The following is a 22988-nucleotide window of genomic DNA, read 5'->3' on the forward strand; positions in this document are numbered from 1 at the left end:
TAAATCGAACCAAAACTGTTTAAGCCCCAAAGTACTAAATATGTGGACCCCAGTGCCTATAGTTGACCTTCTACCGAAAATATCAGTCAATCCACAAAGAAATCTCAAACGATTATACTATTTGACTTTGCGAGAGTATAAAATGTTCGGTTACATCCGAACTTAGCCCTTCCTTACTTGTTTTTCTGTTATATTTGTTATGAAAAGTAGATTGATTTAGAACTGTTTATATTATACGGATGAATAAATGCCTTCTGGGGAACTGAAAACACAAAACAGATCGGTAACACGCCTACATTCCATCCTCAGAGTTGTTGAGGAAAAACAGTAAATATGCAATAAACTTTTATTTTGAAAATATATTTGATAGTTTTCATTAATGTTTTCCATTACAAATACATGTTCACAAACAAGTTGTTAAACTACATTTCTTACAGTTCCTATTTACATCTCTGTGTCAAAAAAAGGCAGATTCGATCAGGTGATCTCAGCTGTGTTACACACATAAGATAATAGCTTATTCTTTGGTTATTTGTAGGATTATACAATGAGGTTTACATACCAGAGAATGTAAATTAACTGCATATTAATATGTAAACATGTACATACATAAATTATTAATTTTGTAACGATGGAAATTAGAAAACTATTAAAAAAGTAAAATATATTTTTTTGCATAATCTTTCGCATTTTATCATGCCGCATTTGTGCAAAGAAAATCATATATTATCAAATTTTCATCACGAAAATCGTTTATATGACAAAAAATAATCACACATACATATGTGAAGCGGCATTTGTATTTTTTGTTCAAAGTATTTCATTTTCTTTCTTTATGTTGGTAGATACGTATTTCTGCCAGAGAGCATGCTCATCTCTGCTAAATAACAGCTAATACCACAGAAAATGGTGAATCCCGTGCTCGGAATTTTTCAGCTCTCTTAGCCGTCCAATCGAGCATCATACAAAATTCAATTTGCATCTTCTCGTCCTTCCGTCAAGAAGGCAAAGCTCCCGACAACAAATATGCTTTGGTCAAGGACTACTATGATTATCGGTAATTCTACTAAAGCCCAAAGTGTATTCAACAAAGTGAAATAAATAGGTGAATTACGCTTATTTGACAATAAAATTGTAAGAAATTCATCTATTTGTTTATATTAACCCGTCTGCGAATTGTTTTTTTGATCTTGAACAATATAAAGCCACTTGCTTTACATATGGTACATACACATACATACATATGATAAATAGAATCGTAATAGAAATAGAGACAACCAATATATTCGTTCTTAACCTGATAATTAATACATATTTGTTTTACAAATAATTACATACGTGTATAAATACAATATTATTCACATATATTAAAATTATTATTTCATTGTAGCTACATAGCTTTGGCAAGAGCAGTATTAAAAAAGACGTGGTTCTTGCTAATGTGCACGAGAAATTTAGACCAATTCCACAACAGAAACTCCTGATCACAAAAACTACAACATATCATGTATAGCTTCCGATCATTTGTTATAATTTTCGTGGAAACAAATTTGTCTTGAGGCTTAATCAATTATAAAAACGTAAAATTTCTATTGATCAAAAGATGAGGGTTTCTTGCTTGTTTTCTCCAAGAGTGGGAAGTAATTTTAATGAAGGTATCGCATCGGGGCTCAGTCGTTTTCTTTTCAGAGGATATTCTTTTTTTTCCTGTTTCGCACAAGGTGCAAGTGTTCGGCATTTTCTTTTATTTATTCAAAAAAAAAAATATTGTAATTCATTTCAAAATTTGAATAACAACATACATATCAAATAAGCGTATATGTAACACTGCGAATGGTAGGCATCTTGTTGTAGTGCAGTGGCAAGGCATCCTCGGTCCCTCCCAACCAGTGTGAGTGGTGCGGCATGGCACTCATCATGCGGGTTGTTAGAGGCCATATGTGTGCGACAACCGCGTTGAGCCTTTGTGTCATAAGGAGAATATGGACAAAAACTCACAACAACACCAACAAACGATTACGAACAATGACAAAACCGGTGCAGGTAAGGAAGGTCCAGGAACTTGACGTAAGTTTAACTTTCTCGATGTCCTTTCGCCAAAGACGGTGACGATGATATTTACTCATGCAGCGGCGCTTAGCAGGCGGCATCTACTGCAGTCGGTGCTGTCAAAGCGAACACCACGAAAACTCCCCTCAGTACAATAGACTTGTACTCGCAAACTTGGGTGCTCGCAAAAGTATAAGGAAGATGGGAGGCAAATTGCCCCTGTACCACCAGCTGGCTGTCCCGGAGAATATGATGACCCACGCAGGAAGAGCATGAGCAATGACAGCTTGAAGTGGTATCTAAGACCCCTTCAGGAGGGAAGAACTCATGAGGAAGCCTAAAAGCTCGCTCGTAATAGGATCGAAGGCAGCAATGCTTCCCCAGCCTCTGAGAGACGAAAAGGTGATAACTCCGCGTTCGTTGTGGGACTCGGAGTCATCGTCCATGGGCTTTCAGAGGGGAGTTCAGGAGCTTTCGGAAGCAAACAAGGTAATCTGGAATCTCTCTAGTGAGAGATCTAGGACTTGTATAAGGGAAGCACGGACTGTAGATCAAGCAACTCCGTCCCAAACATATTCCTAGGAACACAGATTGGCTACCTTCGGGGTACGCTAAGGTTGAATGTAAGTAGAGTGGGGCAGATAGACAGCAATGATACGGCTTCTGGACTGGAGAGCAGATTGTCTGAACGCAACCAGTTCATCATGGTTGCATATCACAGCGGCTGTCCCCTGAAGGCGATCACCAAACATCAAAGCTGTCTTTGGTGGTTAAGCAGACTCTCTGAACTTAGGAAAACAGTGCGCAGACTTTTTAACAAAGCGACGCATACGAGAAACTGGGAGGAGTATAATCGCAATCTAACTACTTACAATAAAGGTATTAGGTTTGCAAAATAGCAAAGTTTTAGGAAATTATGAGAAAACTTCTCCTCAATACCGGAGACAGCAAGACTGCACAGGACTCTGGCAAGAGGCAAGACTCACACATTATTAGCTATTGAAAGATCTGATGGGACTTATACATTACATTACATACATATCTTGGAGACAATACGGGAAGACCAATCTCAACCTGTGGTCGCACACATGCCAGCGGGCTCAATCAAGTGAGAAATGGCTTCTTTCTCTAAATATAAGTCTTTGTGGCGGATGGCATCTTTCTGGCACTTCTGCAATAGGAAGAGCAAGTCTTACTGCCCCACCTTGTTCGGTTGATGATGATCTCGCTCATCAGTTTACGGATATACGCTGCTTCTTTAGCAGCCGTTGACAAAGCTACGTACTCCGCTTCAGTACAACTTAAGGCCATGACGCTCTGTTTCTTCGATTCCCATGAGATCACTGCTCCTGCTGCAAGAAACGTCCAGCTGATGTACGATTTCCGGTACATGCAATCTCCAGTCCAACTCGATGGGTTTTCCAGTCCGTTGGTAGTGTAGACTCAGCTCAGCTACGGTATCGCAAAACTTGCGTTTTTTTTTGATGTGTGTGTGATACAGTAAGCTGTATTTTAATACCGTTGCTTGGTCAAACGTGCTACTCAAATACTCGCGTTCATTATCGCTTCTCAGACACTTTATTTTTCGTCCAGTCTGCTTCTCAACGAATGCTTTGAACACTTTAAATTTTTCGAGTATTTCATCGCAAGATTTCAGGAAACGATTTATGGTCAATAAATGTTACAAAATACCGCGATCTTTCTTGTGAGATTTTATTCATTGGTTCACATATGTCTGTATGCATCAGAGCCAACACTCTGCTCGAACGAATTTTGAGTTTTCTTTGGAAATGTCTTTACGCATATCTCACACTTTGCATAGACTTCACATACATGATATTTCAAATCACTGTAAACTTTTGTTGTCTTTAAACCATTCACTAGATTTTTACTACAACCTCTGAGAACAACATGCACGAAGACACCTAACAAAAAGGCGGGACATTCGCTTGAGATACAGCGATCCTACACATTCGTTTCGCAAACGGGTTTGAGAGCCACATCATAATATTCGTTTACTTTTTCAATTAGAAAAGTTCCTGCGCGCTATGGGATCAATTCGGTACGATCCGCACTGTGTTGGATTTCATACACAAATATATATAATTTATAAGGTTATCTATTTAATTTCGTTAATGTAAAATACATTGTTATTATATTGCGGAATAAACCAAAATAATTCATATACCGAGAAAATTACTTTTATTTGATATTGAATCGAGTGTTAGTATTGGATCCCTCTGCGAATGGCAGGCACCTTACCGTGGTGCAGGGGCTTAAGTGCTTGCACCCTCACACTGGTTGTCAGAAGCCGTATGCGTGCGACAACCAAGAGCTGCCACCTCCTAATCCAGGGTGTTATGCGACTCCCGTGCCCATTGGATGATTTGCAGTCAGGAGGTAAATTCGGCTGTAGTCTAACGGAGCCTTTCCAACACCGGGCCGCATTGGGAAGTAGCGGTGGCCTTACCGCGTCAAAGGGCTTTGGCGCGGCGGACTCTTTGTTCCCCTTTACAAAAGCTGACCCGACGGCTCGCCTTGTCAACTCCCTCTGCTGTCATTTGGAGTAGAGTCTGTTTGGATGTCTGTTTGATTACCAGGTGTAGCGGTGTAAGTTCTAGCATGACTTTCAGTGCTGCAGTCGGACATGTACGCATTGCTCCCGACGCGCAGATACAGGCAAGTCTTTGCAGCTTCGACAGTTTGAGTCCTACCGAAGTCTGCGATGCTTTAGAAACCCAAGATACCGCTCCATACGTGTAATCGGTCTCACGATCATGATGTACATCCACCTGATAGTCCTTGGGGAGCACCCAAGCAAGTCGGTTGTCGTCGTGGCAGCGTCCTATTTTCCGGGGGAGACTCCGACAGCACCCCCAGAGGCAGTCGGCAACCTGGTGGAGTACTGTAGAAGGAATAAGCTGCCCCTCATCCTGGGATGTGACGCTAATGCCCACCACATCGAATGGGGCAGGACGGACTGCAACACACGGGGTGAGTCTCTTATTGCGTTTATAGCTATTAAGAATTTAAGTATTGCAAACGTGGGGTGCGAACCCACCTTTGTAACTAGTGTTAGAAGGGAGGTGCTGGACATCACTCTCAGTAACGAGTCTATGGCAGCGCTGATCTCACAATGGAGGGTGTAATCGGAGCCCTCCACGTCGGATCACCGTATCATAAGATTCACACTGGGGATAGAGGTCAAACAACTCCCTTCCAAGCGTATCCCTAGGAACACGGACTGGGCCGCTTTTAGGGACTCGCTTGAAACAATGTTAGTAGCAGGGAGCAGCTGGATAGGAGTGCAACGGCTTCTTGATTGGAAAGCAGACTTTCTGCTCTAAACCAATTCATTACAGAAGCATATCACAGCAGCTGTCCCCTAAAGACAACCACCAAGTGCCGTAACTGCTCCTGGTGGTCTAGTAAGCTCTCAGTATTAAGAAACACGGTATGAAAGCTGTTCAATAAGGCTAAGCGCACCGGAAACTGGGAGGATTACAGATGCAGCCTAACTGCTTACAATAAGGAAATTAGCACCGCAAAGCAGAAGAGCTTCAGGAAGTTCTGTGAAAGTGTCTCCTTAATGCCAGAGGCAACAAGGCTGCATAAGGCTCTGGCTAGAGGCAAGACGGACACAGTACTAACGATTAAAAGATGATGGGACCTATACATCCAGCGCAGAAGAAAGAGCCACGGCTCTTCTACTTTCGCATTTCCCGGAGAACATTCAAGAATACCAGATCCGACCTATGGTCGAACGAAAGCCATCACGCTTGGACTGGATAGTCGCAAAACAGCTCTTCAATGCAGACTCCGTCAAGTGGGCTTTGGCCTCTTTTGAAAAATATAAGTCCCCGGGTGCGGATGGCATCCTTCCAGCATTTCTGCAACAGGGGGAGCAGGTACTACTGCCTTACCTTGTTCGGCTGATAGCCCAGCGCTGGCGTATATCTCAGAAGCATGGCGCACTGCAAAGGTGAACTTCATACCCAAAGTAGGAAGGAAAGACTACTCATTGGCGAAATACTTCAGGCCAATCAGTTTACTTCCTTCCTGCTTAAGAGTATGGAAAAGATCATAGACCACGAAATATGATCGAAGGTGCTGAAGGCTTCACCGCTTCATGCGAAGCAACATGCTTACAGAGCAGGCAGATCAACAAACACTGCTCTGTATCAGCTAACCTCGGAGATCCAGAATTCGTTAGATGGGGGCGAGGTGATGTTATGCGTCTTTCTTGATATCGAAGGTGCCTTTGACAATACGTCTCATGAAAACGTGTCAAGAGCACTGAAGAAAAGGAGTGTGGCAGCACCAGTGCGCAGATGGATCGCAGCCGTACTGCGTACTGGGGTAGCGGAAACCTCAGTAGGAGATACCAAAATTCGTCTTGGCACAACAAGAGGTTGCTAACAGGATGGAGTGCTATCCCTCATACTTTGGAGCCTAGTTGTGGACGATCTCCTTGAGCGGCTAACTAGCAATGGAATCCGCTGTCAGGGATATGCGGATGACATTGTTATCTTAGCTAGGGGTAAATTCGAAGACACACTCTACGATATCGTACAGAAGAGACTGGGGCTGCCAAAGGGATAGTGTTGTGGGGTTGGCTTAAACATCAACCACTCTAAAACTACAATCATTCCCTTCACTAGACGGAGGTCAGAAATATATCCCTCGACGCCAGAGTACCTGTGCCTCACGCTGGAATCCACTCTACGATGGAAGCAGCATGTGGACCAGCCCTAACCAAAGCTACGAAAGCACTCATGGTGTGCAACCGACTTGCTTGGGTGCTCCCCAAGGACTATCAGATGGATGTACACCATGATCGTGAGACCGATTACACATATGGAGCGGTATCTTGTGCTTCTAAAGCATCGCAGACTTCGGTAGGACTCAAACTGTCGAAGCTGCAAAGACTTGCCTGCATCTGCGCGTCGGGAGCAATGCGTACATGTCCGACTGCAGCACTGAAAGTCATGCTAGAGCTTACACCGCTACACCTGGTAATCAAACAGACAGCCAAACAAACTCTACTCCAAATGACAGCATAGGGAGTTGGCAAAGGGAAGGTAATCTCATCCCAGCAGATGAAGGCGCTAAATGAGGAAATGCCACTGGCCCTTCTCCCGAGGGACAGCATTACCAAAGTAGTAAACTTCACTAAAAAGTTCAAAGTTACCCTTGGCAGCAAGTTTGAAAGGTGTGATTCATCACTGGACCTACTGCTAAGGGAAAGCAGTATCAAGTGGTACACCGTCGAGTCGAAAACGGAGGAGGGGATTGGTGCAGGGGTCGCTTTGCCAAGCAGCAAACCCTCCATTCCCATGGGAAGTTTCCCGAGCATTTTCCAAGCCGAGGTCTATGTTATAAGTCGGTGTGTAGAGATAAATCACCAACGCAACTATCGCAATAAAAGTATTGCTATACTCAGCGATAGTCAGGCGGCACTAAAAGCGATATTTACCTATGAGGTCAGATCACTTCTAGTGCTGGAGTGTATAGAACGGTTGAACAGCCTATCAGAGCACAACCGAGTACACCTTATTTGAGTGCCTGGCCACAGGGATATAGCCGGGAACGAACTGGCTAACGAGTTGGCCCGCTCTGCAGCCTCTACAAAAATGTTAGGACCGGAACCATTCATAGCGGTTGGTTCACATACCATTAAAGAGCTCCTCCGTAGGCAGGAAAGAGCAGGCAGGGAGACACATTGGCAACAACTTCAAGGCATGCGCCATGCCAGGTTGCTAATGGGGGTTACGACCTCAAACGGTTTAAAGCCGTAATTAATCTTCCGAGAAACAAATTCCGGCTACTTGTCGCGTTCTACACAGGTCATTGCAGGCTCGAGAGGCACCTCTTCAACATAGGCATAGCCTCTTCTGCAAACTGCCGGTTTTGCGACATAGAGCCGGAAACCCCAGAACATCTGGTGATGAACTGCACAGCAGTCTTCAGACGCAGAATCAAGGCCCTGGGATCCATGTTTCCAAACATGGATTGTATCGACTCACTAGCACCCAGCAGAATTTTTGAGTTTATAAACATGCTGGGCCTAGATGATTCGATATGACTTAGGGGAGGGCACAATAGACCATAGGTCGCGGTGCTTACCTCAAAATCAATCAATCTATCTATCTAGTATTGGATCAGTGGTGTGCTTCCACACAAATTGTGTATAGAATTATTCACCTCCTAAGTCCATAATATGTGTATAGTCCCACAAGTAATATAATTACAGCCTTTTATCTTACTTCATTATCTATTATATTTTCATACTCTTCAGCAAGAAGAAAATAAGATTTCGCTATTGAGTTTTCTTTTCCTTCCACTTTGTTTACCTGGGCAGTTCCTAGATGCACGCAAGACACGGAAGCTTTGTTGCTTTAATTGATTTCGACTTTAAAGTAAAAGCTATTATTTCAATTTGGTATTTATTCACTTTTGCCTTACATTACTAGGAAAACAAAACATTTAAATTATTTATTAATCCTACGTATATATGTATGTTCGTACTTGTATTTATAAATATGTATGTTTCAGTATAGTGAAATGTAGACTAGAATGCTGAAAAGTTAAGTAATTAAACGAGGTGCATGCAATCCATGAACATTTTCTATTGGTGGGCAGTGCGTTGCGCCTGGAGGTCCCCAGTCATGAAGTCCCCTGGAATTTGCAAGTCGATGTGTTAGGCGATGGGCAATACTAAAACCACCGCTACCTTCTAGTTGGGTTAGAACGATAATAACTTGCCTAAACATGAAATAAATAATATTCCAATTGCAGATTAAAACTCTATTATATATATATATACCTTTGAAGGGGCGGTACCGAATCCACCGTCTTCAATTCACCTCTTGTGGATACAACGTTGTAGCTTTCTTGGCAGTCACATTTAACATGTATCCATTTATTTTCGTGGCGATTTTCAACCATTACGACAAGTCCTGCCCATCCCTAGTTATAGAAAATAATATTAAAAAGAGATTATGTTTGATTTTAGCTGAAGATTTTTGATTAGATTCAAATAATTACAAAAACACATAAAATATTTTATATTTAATTATTCCTGGCCATCGGACCCGGAGAAATTTCCGTGCTGCTTATGCACCAAAAGGCTTCGTCTAAACTCCATCGCTGTTAGATAAACATGAAATGGATGTAGCCTTCCAAACCTATTCAGGCCTAAGACTCATAGGGAATGAACCACACATTTTGTGGCCTCATGCTGCTAACTGCACCTAGTACGACGATACTCCAATTGAGTGGACATCAAAGGGGCCCAACGGTCTTTAGGCAGCATTTCTGGCGGACTGATAAGTCCAACTTTCATCCTATAAGACAACTTCTGGTCCGTCGTACCGTCTGTTCCGTGTGTTACACCGCAATACGTCTAAGCATTGCAATTTCTGTTCTGGATGGTGTTCAAGCCAGCGCACCACAAGGAGCGTCCGTTGCCCTTTGCTGCAAGAATCTGCCCCGAAAAAAGCATAGGTGGCGGCATTCTGGCTCCACGTATTTGGCTCCCATAAACACGCAGCCTCGAAATTGGGAAAGTCAACTTGCGTTGTTTTTACACACTTCGTATTTTAAAAATTAATTCAAGCGTCTCAACCTGTAATTACCTTTGTTAAATAGTAAGCAGTCATTCCTTCTCTTCCTTCGTGGCGCTGACCTTTTGTTAAAGTTAGACTTATTATTGCATCAGCTAGCAAATGTGGCGAAGGCGTAATTTGCTCTACAAGAAGACGTTTAGAACTGTGTATGGCTAAGATACACTGAGGATATTGATGAGGTTCTTCGATTCCAGTATGCCAATGATTAAATGCAAGGCAAACTAGTAAGTATATATCACGCTCTAGCATTTTATGACAACCCACAAAACCCCGCACCTATTAATGCAGAAATAATACAAATAAATATGTAAGAATTGTATTATTCATAACATTAACAATTGTTCTACCTGCCGTTTACTGTGCTCCACCAGTCGCCCAATCTCTGGTGAAACTGGCGAACGTGTTCGGAATATCACCACACATAAATCCAGCTGTGAACGCTGAGACTTTTCTGAGTTCCGTTGCCCCTCTTGGAAAAGTGTAAATTCGGCTTCCGTTGGCTCCAACACCGTGAGCAGAACACATGAAATAGAACACAATGGTTGTAACGTATCCTAAAAAAATATTTAATGTGAGGATTTAGATGATAGCTTTCATCGGTACTTAGTTTCTTTGCATCATGTCACTAAATTTGTAAAATACAATTTGGTACCAAGTTTTGCCAAAAACATAATAGCTGCAAGATATTTTAATTTACATCAAAGTCAAATACATATGATATAAGTAAGTGCGTGTATTGGTCATATACGAGTATGCTGAATATTTTTTTGCAAATATAAAATTGTAGGAAAATAGATTATGGTGTACCTGCAAACGGACTTCATTCCAGCCAGATCGTACTTTGCATATATCAATGCAATCGAAATAATTTAATACATCCTCAAAAGAAATCCAGAAAACCCCTTCTGATGCCCCGTGCGGCATTAAAATTTCTCTTAAATCATCGGTCCAAAGTTCAGAGTCGTCAGACCAATCTCCACGCCAGGAGTAATGCCCCCACGGATTACGAAGCTTTAATAAACGGTGACCTTGAATATCTCTAACATCTAGCACGGAGTACGCATGACGAGGCCGTAGACCTTTTCGTTGGTATTCATCTTCATCAACCTTCATATTGCCTCCACCACAACTAGCACCCATTAAAAATCGTACGCAGCGCGAACTTAGCAATTGCGCCCAGATCAAATCTTTATCTAATTCATCTTCGCTGGGCATTGGAAGGGAACTTGCTTGCAACGGAATGCTTTCACAAGGTGCTCCTGTCAAGGTAGCTAAACCTTCAATCGCACGCCCAGAAACGAGTGCTTCATAACAACCATGAATTTTCGCTACCGCTTTTTCAATTAAAGGAACCCATAGTTGTTTTCTTTTGGCTTGGGAATAAACGAGGTGTCCGCGTTTGTCGCAAGGCAACAAATCGTCAACCAATACTGTTATCCATTTCCCGTCTTTACATAGGCGCACCTGATAGGCGCCCTGTAAACATATTTCTTTCGTCACCAAAACTTCTCGAACGAGGTCTTCGCGTTCAGCTAAAACAGCAAGGGCACTGAGCAACCAACAATTTCCCAATACACCCTGACATATGTCAGATGGAAGTGGGGTTCTAAACACTGCCCATGGAGGAAAAACTCCGCCTTCACAACTTATCTCATGAGGACGTCTCCATTGTACAACTGGATTGCCATCAGGAATGCTATTGGTTGGATTGTAATACAAACTCTTTGGAGCCGGAGGAAATGAATCGTCGACAAAAAGTTCGTTGTTATCACTACAGTACTGAATAATATTCTTCCATTTATTTAGGGCCTCCTTTTCTTCATTTTGTCGCAGATTTTCCATAAGTTTGCTTTCTTGCCGAATGTCCATAGTAATTTTTCCACACAGTGGTAGTGTCACTTCACTTAAGTTGCAGGCTAAGCCTCGGGGACTCGAACACATGTCGCAAACTACTGAAGCTGAGCAATTTTCATAAGTGCACGCTGGGCACTGCCACATTTTGGATGACACAGTATTATGGCTACTGCTGGCACTGATCGCATGCTGACTGTTACCGTCATTTGATGTTGCTGTTGGTGAAACGGATGTCACAGTAGAACTCACATTTCGAGTTAATATACTGCCACCCGTGCTGTGCCTCTTAGGAATGGCACCTGACGAACTCCGCGTTTGTCGAGGTGATGGGCTCCTCGAAACCTTTGACTGACTTGGTTGTAAATTTACCGTCTTAATCACAAGCGGTTGTCCAAAAGAAGAGTTACAATTCACCGAGGTAGAAGAAGTTTTTTCTGTAAGTAAATCGGTATTCAGAAGTTCTAACTTTACATTATTCGTTCAAGATAGAATAGTATTAAGAAATAATATTTTTAGTTTAGCTTAGAGCTATTGAATGAAAACTTACATATATTGATGCATGTAGTAAAATTGTTTTTTTTAATAATTTTCCTACAAAATACAATATTTGGTAAGATAAACTCACCTTCGGTATCGACTTCATTTAACTGTAGTCTCTTCGGTTCAATGGGTAGTGATCGTACTGATTTACATGCGATACATACTCCGGTAGAGAGATTGTTTTTCAGAGTACACTTACTGCAAGTCCAAAATTCGCCTTTACGCAAGGTCATATCCTCGATTGAGCAAATACTTCGTAACTTCGAACCTCCACATACTGCGCACGCAATTGATGATGGATCGTTAACTAATGTACACTTTTTGCATGTCCACTGGCCGTCAAGCCGACCTATTTTATAAAAAGAAATATATAACATATAATATAACATATATATGGACAATAAGACTATAATAAAAAGCCCAATCATTTAGTTTGATTCATTGGGTTAAAAGAAATTCCACTAATAAGAAAATTAAAAGTACTAACCAGGATGTGTTATTGAGTGTTCAGACTTCGTTACTGTTATTAAACTAGGCTGTTCTATAGTTGGTTGTATACGAACCGATTCGCAAATTTCACAACTATCTGTCCAAATACGATTGTATGCATAGGAACACTTTGAGCATGTCCACATTCTCCTTGTGTTATTGAGCATATTATTGTCATCATGCAGTCCACCGCGATTCGAAAATGCATTTAATCTACAATTGTGAAATAACTTAGACATTTAAATTTGTATATATTAAAATGTAAGCAATATATACTTATTCTTGTCATAAATTCTGTTACAAATTTAATAGTGCAATAGTCTACATTTAATAAAATAATGTATTATAATTTCATTTTATAACGGCCTGGACTTGTAACAGAACTTTTGTCAGGACTAAGTACAATATATACAAGTTTTTGCTTTGTATTAATAACTTTTTATACACAAAATTTCTTAGAATTACGAATTAATTAATTTTTGATATAAAGCGCATACTTATAAAAAATTGTACCAATATATACATATGTCATTTATACGGACCAGTGGGTAAAAAATAATATAACAAGAAGTAAATATTCTAAATTTTATATTGTTTAGATTTATTTTAGAAATTATTGTATCTAAATGTCTAAACATAACGATTTAAGTAGTAACTACAATTCTAGTGGAACCTCATTTAACATGCATAAATTGAGCAAAACAAAAAACGTTAAAAAAGTTTTAGTAAAAAAAATTAAAGTTTTTTTTTACAGCTACATAACGTTTTGTCCTTATCGCATAATTGATTGACATCAAACACTATCAAAAACAAGTAAGAAAGTTCTAAGTTTGGGTGTAACCTAACATTTTATACTCAAAACTTGCAAGGATCAAAGCCCGGGAAATTACTTCAGGTGTTGGCAAAATTTTATATTAAAGGAATTATTGATCCGATTAAACCCATTTTTGACACAAAGGCATACTATTATAGAGAGTTTCATTTATTTATTTTCTTATATGAATTTCAATTATAAAGCGTGTTTTTTTCGTGGTATAGAACTTTAAGTTGGCATTACTGTTCAAGATGGCGACCGATTGCTGTCAAGTGATTTATTCTGTTTGTTCACGCCTGAACAACACTTGCAAATAGTGCAATTTTATTTCGAAACTAATGGTTCTGTGCGGAATACGTATCGCGCACTACATTTTATCGTATGATGCGATGAAGTGTATTTCTGGTTGAATGGCTACGTCAACAAACAAAACTGCTGCATTTGGAGTGAAGCTAATCCTCAAGTGTATGTCGAAACACCGTTACATCCAGAAAAACTGACTGTTTGGTGCGCTTTCTGGGCTGGTGGAATCATTGGTCCTTACTTCTTCAAAAACGATGATGGCCAGAACGTTACAGTCAATGGTGATCCGTATAGAGCCATGATTACAAACGTTTTCATTCCTGAATTGAAAAACCATGATGTTCATGAGCTGTGGTTCCAACAAGGCGGCGCAATATGTCACACAGCTTTTATTGAAAGACACGTTTGGTGACCGCCTAATTTCATGTTTTGAACTTGTGAATTGGCCTCCAAGATCTTGTGATTTAACACCGCTAGACTACTTTCTGTGGGGTTATGAAAATTCATTGGTCTATGCGCATAAGCCACAAACGCTAAACCATTTAGAAGACAACATTCGCCGTGCTATTGCCGATATACGGCCACAAATGTTGGTAAAAGTCATCGAAAATTGGATATCCGAGCCAGCCGCGACGGTCATATGCCAAAAATCATATTTAAAATGTAATGCCACAAGATTATCTTTCGGATAAATAAAATTCATGTCAATCGAATAATCCATCGTTGTTTTATTGCAATTCAAAGTTCTATACCTCTAAAAAAACCCCCTTTATATCTTACACATTGACCGATAGTTTCGGTAAAAAGTCAACTATAGGCACTGGGGTCCACAAATTCAGTACCTAGAGGCTTGAGCAGTTTTGGTTTGATTAAGACAATTTTTGGTCACAAGGTGGCATACTTTTAACCATTGTTATGCACCGAATTTGGTTGCAATCGGTTAAGCAGATCCCAAGATATGGGGTTTCACCTAAAAGTGGGTGGTGCTACGCCCACTGTCTAATTTTGAACGCGGTTCCTATAAAATCATCTCATACCATCCCAGAGATAAAATTTAATGTCTCTGACGTGTTTAGTGCTTGATTTAACCACCGTTTAGTAGTTTTATATGGGGGGAGAGGGCGAAATTGTCACCTGGTTTCACCCATTTTCACACTGCACATAAAAAAATATATTAAGCAGCAGATGCCCCACCCTAATGTGATCCTGTGTACCAAATAACAGTCTTGTATCTTATTTTTATTAATGGCGTTTTGTGGGCGTGGCAGCGGTCCGGTTACGCCCATCTGCAATACCAACCGTCTTACGGTACCAAGAAACATGTGTACTAAGTTTCATAAAGATATCTCAATTTTTACAAGTTACAGCTTGCACGGACGGACGGACGGACAGACAGTCATTCATAACCCTATATCTAACTCTATTAGCTTTAGGTGATGCAACCGTTATGTGAACAAAACTATTACACTCTGTAGCAACAGGTTGCGAGAGTATAACAAAAAGCAATAAAATTCGGAAGTACATCGTAGGATCAAGAAGCGATGAAATGTTGTAAAGATAAGTGCATTAATTCCTTTAATAGGAAGTTAAGTTTGAAGCCATAAACTATTACAAATTTTCGATCATCACGACTATGTTATATACCGAATTTGGTTGAAATTGGTCGAGTAGGTCCGAAGATATGTGATTTCATCTTAATGTGGGCGGTGACACACCTATCGTCCAATTTTAACCCTAGCTCTTCTAAAGCACTCTTGTATCATCACAACATAATGCAGAACTTTATACAAGTATACTTGTAGAAATTAATGCAGAAATAGATTAACCCTAATGTTTTTTTCTGGAATTTGTCATTGATACCACAGCAAAAGGCTAAAAAACGTTACCTAATATAAATTTCGTGAGAATTTAAATTAAATACTTATATTATGGCCGTAAAACAGTAAGAATCAATGTTTCAAAATAAAAAGGACTTAATTTCACTGGTTAAAAAATACTTGTATACTAGTTTATGTACCATACATAATAACACAAGTACTACCGTTTTGTGTTTGTGCTAAGCTTATTTAAAAGCACAGTGGGGAAGTGTAGGTTTAAAATGGTTCTTAATTTGTATACCATATTTGACTTGCATTTTCACAAATACAGACTTGACCATACCAGTAGGTAGCAAGGACAACACATTAAGTGAATCGTGTAGAGGAACATTTTACATTCTTTGTCAGATTCCTATGAAGTTTAGATAGTTTACACTATAACTTTCCATAAGAATATTTGTTGGTAACTTGATCCTACATTACTATAATAGTAATTAAGTAAACTAAAAATAAAGATTCGTTTTGATCGCAAGTATTAAACCGGCCTTCATAAATACAAAAACTAGATAAACGAGTATATTTCTTTCTATTGTTACTTTGAGTCATGTGGGTATATTTACAAATGCATTCGAGTTTACATTGTAGGTGTGCTAAAAACATTAATAACAAAATACAAAAAATTAAACTCATGCCTGGTGACCTTTAGCTAAAAAAAAAGCATACATTTTTGATTCACTGGTTTTCCGAGGGCCTTTCCACACCTTTGCATATATTGAGTGCTCAGCATTAATACCCATTTTCGGATCTGAAGCTATCGAGTTAGCACTTATGTTAACTGTATCGATGTCTGCGTAATCGCTTTGTGGAACATTATCATTGGAAATCATTTTTACCGCTATATCTGTGCAAGTGTTAAGAACTTCTTTACATTTGGTTTTGTTGTAGATTTTCGGTAGATTATGAAGTTTATCTGCTTTATGACCGCTTGAATTGAGTAAAAAATCTTGCTCCGCTGTATCGTCTGCTGAAATGTTGTGTTTCCTTATTTTCTTACTTTTATTGACAATTGCATATATTGGTTGATAATTTTCCTTCGCATTCACATTCTCATCGTTAATATTTATTGTTCGCTTTGTGTTGTTCTCATAAATTGGTTGAGCTTCCTTCTTTTTCTCATCTTTGAAGTTTGCATAGCTACTTTGTAGATTATCATTTTTTAAACCCCTATTGCCTTCCAAAAAATCAATCGATTTTTCTACATTGTTTATTGGAGTTCGTTTTTGATCCTTTAGCAAGGATTTTGTTGTTTGTGGGACCCAATCGTTGACCGCTATTAAAACGCTAGAACTTGGTAAAATGAATTTACTTTTATCTTGATCGACTTTATTGCCTTTAGAAAGTGTTGTTATCGTAAAACTGCCCTTTGGTTCGGGAATGTAATTATCGGCACATGTAGCTTGAATGTTTTTTCCTCCTGTGGACGCCGCATAAGTATTGAACAAAAGAATAGTTTTGTTCAAATTATTATTTTAACTTTATCTATTAATAATATATGAATTGCGAACAAATAAGGGAGTTAAGTTCGAATATAACCGAACACTTTATGCTTGAAATTTGCAAGGATCAAAGTTATGGGCTTATTTCCAGGTGTCGGCGAAACACGAAAATTCAATATTCTATAAAATCGACGAATTTATGAATGAATCAGTTAAATTTAATTAACAGAAATCTATATATTCTTCAGATTAGTTTTCGGTACATATCGATAATTATATCCTAAACAGGGTATTTTAAGTTTGCCACGAAGTCTGTAACAATCGGAAGGAAATGTCGGAGATCCCATTAATAATATATACAAATGATCGGCGTAAAGAGCTGAGTCGATTTAGCCATGACCATATGTCTGTATATGCGCGAACAAGTTTCTTAGTTTTTGACATATCGATCTCATTTTGCACATGTCTTTTCTCCCAAAAAAGCTTCTCATTTGCCGGAATCAGCGATATCGGACCACTATAGCATATAGTTGCCATGCAAATAGATCGTTCAAAATCAAATCCCTGTATGGAAAACTTTTTTATTTGACCAAATATATTCACAAAATTTTGAATGGATTATTGTCCAAGACAACGGTACAACCTCCAAACAAATGGTTCAGATCGGTCTACTATAGCATAAAGCTGCCATACAAACTGACCGATCAAAATCGCGTTCTTGTAAAGAAAACGTTTTTTATATGTGAGGGGTATTATAACAAGAGCCCATTATTAGCAGAAAATATTATCTTTGAATTTCTTTAATATATTTTGAAGATTGGCCGAGATAGAAGATTTTCGGTATAAAGTCAAATATACACATAAGAATGTTGGGATAATGTTATACGCGGGAACGGTTAGACAGTCATTCGAATTCAACTGGTCTCGTCATCCTGATCATATATACTTACATATATATATAAATAAAATATATTTATTTGTAAATCTTGATTAGTTTTGGATGTTACAGACAACTGTTAGGTAAACAACATTAATATACTCTGTATTTAGTTGTAAGTGATATTTTGAAAATTAAATAAAGACAAATAAGAAGAAAGTTGTTTTATTTATAGAATTTCAGAATTATATTAATTTAAATTTTTTCAAAAAACCACAAAAAAATAATCATGTGAATATTGTTTTTACAACAAATACGGGCCTGTGAGAAACTCACTTTTACTATAAATGAGCACTCCTATGTCATTAAAAATTAATTCTGTAGTTTCTTAGTTTTCTTTAGATGGTTTTGTTAACATTTATATATATAGTAGAAGACTCCAACCACGCACTGCTAAGGTATAATTAAATCATATTAAAGTTAGTTGTTCAATAGAGTAAAAATGTTATTTATAAATAAAGATGAAATCATTATAGGCAGTATAAATCCACAAGATTAATATATAAACATTATTTATAATGGATAATTTGCAATTGTACGCACATGTTTATGGTCAATCGAAGATATTTTCTTTTATTTAAGATTTTTTTCTTTCAACATTGAGCTATAAGCTATCCTATCTTTTAAGATATTTTAGAACCAAAGTGGACACAGTCTTCTAAATTTTACTAAAATCGGTTTAGTACTTTAGTATAGATCATTCATTCAGCCTTAACATGAATATATGCCTGCAAAAGTTGTACTTTTGTTTACAACATACCCGTACATCATATTTTTACACGTAATTTTTTATGCGATAGGTGAAATAGAACATTTTACTGTAAGTAGGTTTTCTCATACATTGTTGAATGATATTTAGTGTTATTTTGGACAAATAATATAAATTGTGATTAAAACAAATATCTCACCGGGTGTATCGCTTGTCTTTTTATCGCTTTTTAGAATAAATGTGTCCGGAAGGTTAAAAATGTCTTTGCAATTATTTACGAAGCAAATGTGACAACTGCGACAAGAGACTGATTGGTCTGTTGTGAGACTCTGAGTTTTACGCAAGCAATTAGGACGTTTAAAAACCTTGTTCTTTTTATTATCTTTCGCTATTGGGTGCTTTGTGCTGCCTTGTTTATAATAGCTGTAACCATGATTCAAAATGGTATCTTTATATATAGGTGCCAAATAGCTGACTGTGTCACATATAATGCAGTGCCACGTAACGGAATTATTTCCAGTTTCACAGTTATTACAAACCCATCGTCGATTCAACGATGGATTAGAAAAGTGATGATATAATTCGATGGACGTTTTAACGTACTTCCGCGTATCTTCACAGTCTACACAATTCGATGGCAAATTTTTATTGTTGCGTTGCGGCCTTCGTAGACAGCCTCTAAGCATAGACTTATAAACCCGCTTATGCTCACTTCTGAAAAGCGAATTTTAAATTATATAATTATTTAAATATCCTCTAATGTATCTGTTATTATATTATACTATATGCTTTAAAATCAGTAGAATATATTTTGTAAGTTTTCTTCTACACATTCAATGCAGTCAAAATTGCAGTATGTACATATGTATATGGGTATAAAAATATGTATGTTAATATAATATTTCAAAATATTCGTCAGTACCAAATAATTTGGTATTGTTCCCTTTTTTTAATAGTTTTTTTAATTTACTTTTAAAGTGATATAAAATATTTGTATTTACTATTATTTATTGTACTTAACAATTGGAATATCAGTGGTATTATTGAATAATGATACTGAAAAAAATAGAGCTCACTTATTGTCATATCACAATATAATTTTAAAATTTTTTATATATCAATGCGATTGAGGCACATGTCAGTGTAATATGTTACAAAAGAGATTATATTCGTTTGGACCAACTGTCTTAGTTTTGCTCATAAAATTCATAACATATAGTCCGAAATGCAATATAGTTGATTCTAATTTCTTTTAACATCTCAAAGCGAATAAATAATGCTATAAGCGGATATTATGTGCCTAAAGCTTGTAGGTCACTCCATTGGTTGTGTAACATCAAAGTGCACACCATATACTTATGTAGTCGAACACCGGTCCCTCGATTATTTTGTTGTTTATTTTAAATCTGTTCCAAATGACTGGAGGTTAGTGTTTTTGGTTGTAATTTGTCTTAAGAAACACACATTTAAGTATTGTATTAAATAAGTATTGCTAGTATTGATAATAAAGTACTTAATGTGCAGATTTAAAGTAGAAGCCAAAGTGTAAGTAAAAAAAAAAATGATGTTTTCTTTGCCGATAAGGGCTTGTCGACAAATACTTTTAAAAAGATGTTTTGTGTTTACGGTTAGTAATATTGTTTTCTTTTCATGATCGATAGATATCATTTAAGTGCCTTGTTATATGAAGCTTTGACTTTATTTTAATAATCACACTTCCTCAAAAATAGTTATCCATAGTAAAAAAAGATGGTAGAATTTCTTATATAAAATCAATCAATAAAAATCAAGTAGGATATATTTTAAAAATTACTATAATACTTCTGTTGCTTAAACAAAATAGTATATAAAATATGTATGTGTAAAATTTTTTAACGTGTATGATATATATATATATTGTATATTAAAAAGAGTAAATATTTACATATGGTTCAAGGTCTTTGTTAACTACTTCGATGTTATATTATATAGCTGAATAATCAATAAAATATTTCACAAGGAGGTTTACTTAATTGATTTTTAACAATTGTTATAATCATGCCCATAGCCCAATGAACATAAACCTACTTGGTTATGATTTCATCTTCTTCCGATGAGGTATTTGAAGATGGGTCATTTTCAGAAAGGGTTCTTGAGAGAGGATGAGTTTCAGACCCGTCAGCATTACACAGATCTTTCTCTTTGTGCGAAATAAAAATTCGAGTTTTTTGCTCACACTTGTTGTTTTCTGATATATTAGCACTTGTCGACAAAATTTTCTGCATTGTACCACAGTTTATACATTTTTTAGGGTCGATACTATTACAAACTTCACATTTCCATTGCAAAACAGAAGCTATAGTGCCCATTTTTCAATGGTTAACGCTATTCCCACTCACAGTTCCTGTGAACCAATTTAATTTTATCACAAGCAATTTTTTTGTTTCTAATTTAATCATTTAAAACAGGAATAGCTTTAGTGAAAATAACCAATTATTTATCCATTACCAATTATTATCAGTTAGTTAAACAAAAGGATAACAAAGTGCAACCCAAATCATTCCACCAAAAAAAACGCAACAGGGTAATATCAAACATTGAGATATAAATTTATAAGAATTTTTGTACTCTCAACATTACACAATGCTCAGACTGTAATAACATATATTAGATAAACCTATTTAGGGCAAGTGGTAGAAAAAACATTTAGGCTGCGTGCTAAATGGTACAAAAGCTGTGTGCCAAATGGTCGTTCTCTGTGTTGAGATGGGGTGAAAAAATTTCCTACGCTGTACCAAATGGAAAGTAACTAAAATTTTGACATTCGTATCAGAGAACGTATCTCATAAAAAAGGTTCATGGTGTGCCGATTGTCAAAATGTTTCTCTTGACGGAGGGACTTAAGAGGATTCACCACAAGCAAATTAGAAGCGGATTTCACCAGAATTTTACCACTGCGAAGCGCAAAATAGCAGAATTGAGCATTTTGAATGTTAAATGAGATAAATAATGCTAATTTCAATGTTAAGAAATGTACGCTTACAGATTCGTATATTTACAATGCGCTAACGACTTTGCATATAATTTTAAGATATTCTGCATATACAGGGCGTCTCACGAATCGTGCTACAAAACTAAACCGTTATAAGTTTTTTTTAGATCAATGCATTACATTTATTTTCTTTTTATTCTAAAAGAAATGATCTCCATGCTTAGCCACGCATATGCGACACCTAATTAGAAAGTTATTGCGGGCTGAAGGGGTGAAGTCAGGATTGCCTTAATTATCTATTTAATGGATTGCTTCAGTTCAGGGAGATTTGTGGGTTTGATTCTCCTCTGGATTGACATAACACCATAAGAAAAGACCAAGTGGTCGCAAATATTCTTATACATATATATGTATTATTATGTGCGCATGTAAACAAATATGAAAGTAATTATATTTGTTCATTTGTCTACATTCAACATATGTATGTAAATATGTATACTCATTGTTTCCTGGGAAATCAGAACCATACACACTTTTACAAACATACATCGCATATGGGCAAGTGCAAAATCAACCCCTATTTATATACAACGGGGCAGGCGTAAATGGAAACAAAGTCAACAAGTCATGTGCATATATACGAGGAGATGTGTGTACAAAAAATTCGAATATTTACATACGTACATTCTTTGACAAATACAGTCCATCCCGGTTAAGTGCCAAAAACAAAGATGCAGATTTTTGGTGCTTTGTAGTACATAAGCGATTGTGTTACTTAAGCGAGTGGTACAAAAATAATTTCTATGTATTTAAAAAAAACGTAAGATGCAGCAAGACACAGGCAGATAAGAGGGATTGGAGGAGTGGTACCTAGCCGGGGTTTACTGTATACATAAATCAGAGGAATATTGAATATTTTCTTTAAAAAGTTTCTTGAATTGTAAACCGACAAATATACTATGTTGTAACTTTTATTCTAAAATACAATATTTCAATACTCATATTTGCGGGGTTGCAACTTTTCCCTTCTAGAGGGAACATCAGCAATTTCTTCCATTTATGATTTTTAGCTTTTGCTATCGTCGCGAAAAGGCATTTATACGCAAGCGCATGCTCGGGGAGATGTGGGGGTGTCTGTTGTTATGAATGAAACGAGGTTGCTTGTTGAAAGTACGCTTTCGTTCATGAATGAAAATGTTGTTGTTGTGTAATTTACTATAAAATTGGGCTTCGGCTATTTGGCTGACATATACACAAAAAAAAACATTGAATGTGGTTTTTGTAGAACAATGTTTGTAGTTTATGCGGGTCACAAATTTACATGTGTACGCATATACATATGTAGGTTGGTTTGTGTATGCATTATTCGTTCGGCAATTTT

The 22988-nt window shown here is 37.5% G+C and overlaps 1 protein-coding gene across 3 annotated transcripts; it reads right to left on the minus strand.

Moving 5' to 3' along the window:
- Nucleotides 1–8478: 8478 nt before the first annotated feature.
- Nucleotides 8479–21186, minus strand: sol (small optic lobes). Of its 3 annotated transcripts, none has more exons than XM_036368729.2 (10): nt 21124–21186; nt 18836–19350; nt 16218–16968; nt 12559–12773; nt 12157–12420; nt 10485–11965; nt 10025–10231; nt 9687–9953; nt 8876–9018; nt 8479–8814 (listed from the first exon to the last, which is right to left on the minus strand). In XM_036368729.2, the coding sequence occupies exons 2-10, from the start codon at nt 19320–19322 to the stop codon at nt 8637–8639; spliced, it is 3993 nt and encodes a 1330-aa protein (XP_036224622.2). In that variant the 5' UTR covers nt 19323–19350; nt 21124–21186; the 3' UTR covers nt 8479–8636. The 3 variants fall into 3 exon arrangements, with proteins under 3 accessions (XP_036224622.2, XP_014098537.2, XP_036224623.2); XM_014243062.3 differs by lacking the exon at nt 21124–21186 and adding an exon at nt 20704–21117; XM_036368730.2 differs by lacking the exon at nt 21124–21186 and adding an exon at nt 20561–20683.
- Nucleotides 21187–22988: the final 1802 nt, after the last annotated feature.

This window comes from Bactrocera oleae, chromosome 5 (assembly GCF_042242935.1).
Source record: "Bactrocera oleae isolate idBacOlea1 chromosome 5, idBacOlea1, whole genome shotgun sequence".
Lineage (NCBI taxonomy): Eukaryota > Metazoa > Arthropoda > Insecta > Diptera > Tephritidae > Bactrocera > Bactrocera oleae.

Bases quoted from the DNA above. Each gene is read 5' to 3' on its own strand.
- sol (XM_014243062.3), bottom strand. From the start codon at position 20,984: ATGGGCACTATAGCTTCTGTTTTGCAATGGAAATGTGAAGTTTGTAAT. The intron at 11,966-12,156 runs GTGAGTTTATCT...ATTTACTTACAG, and splicing joins AAATGAAGTCGATACCGAAG to AAAAAACTTCTTCTACCTCG. The intron at 8,815-8,875 runs GTATATATATAT...TTTCATGTTTAG, and splicing joins TCGGTACCGCCCCTTCAAAG to GCAAGTTATTATCGTTCTAA.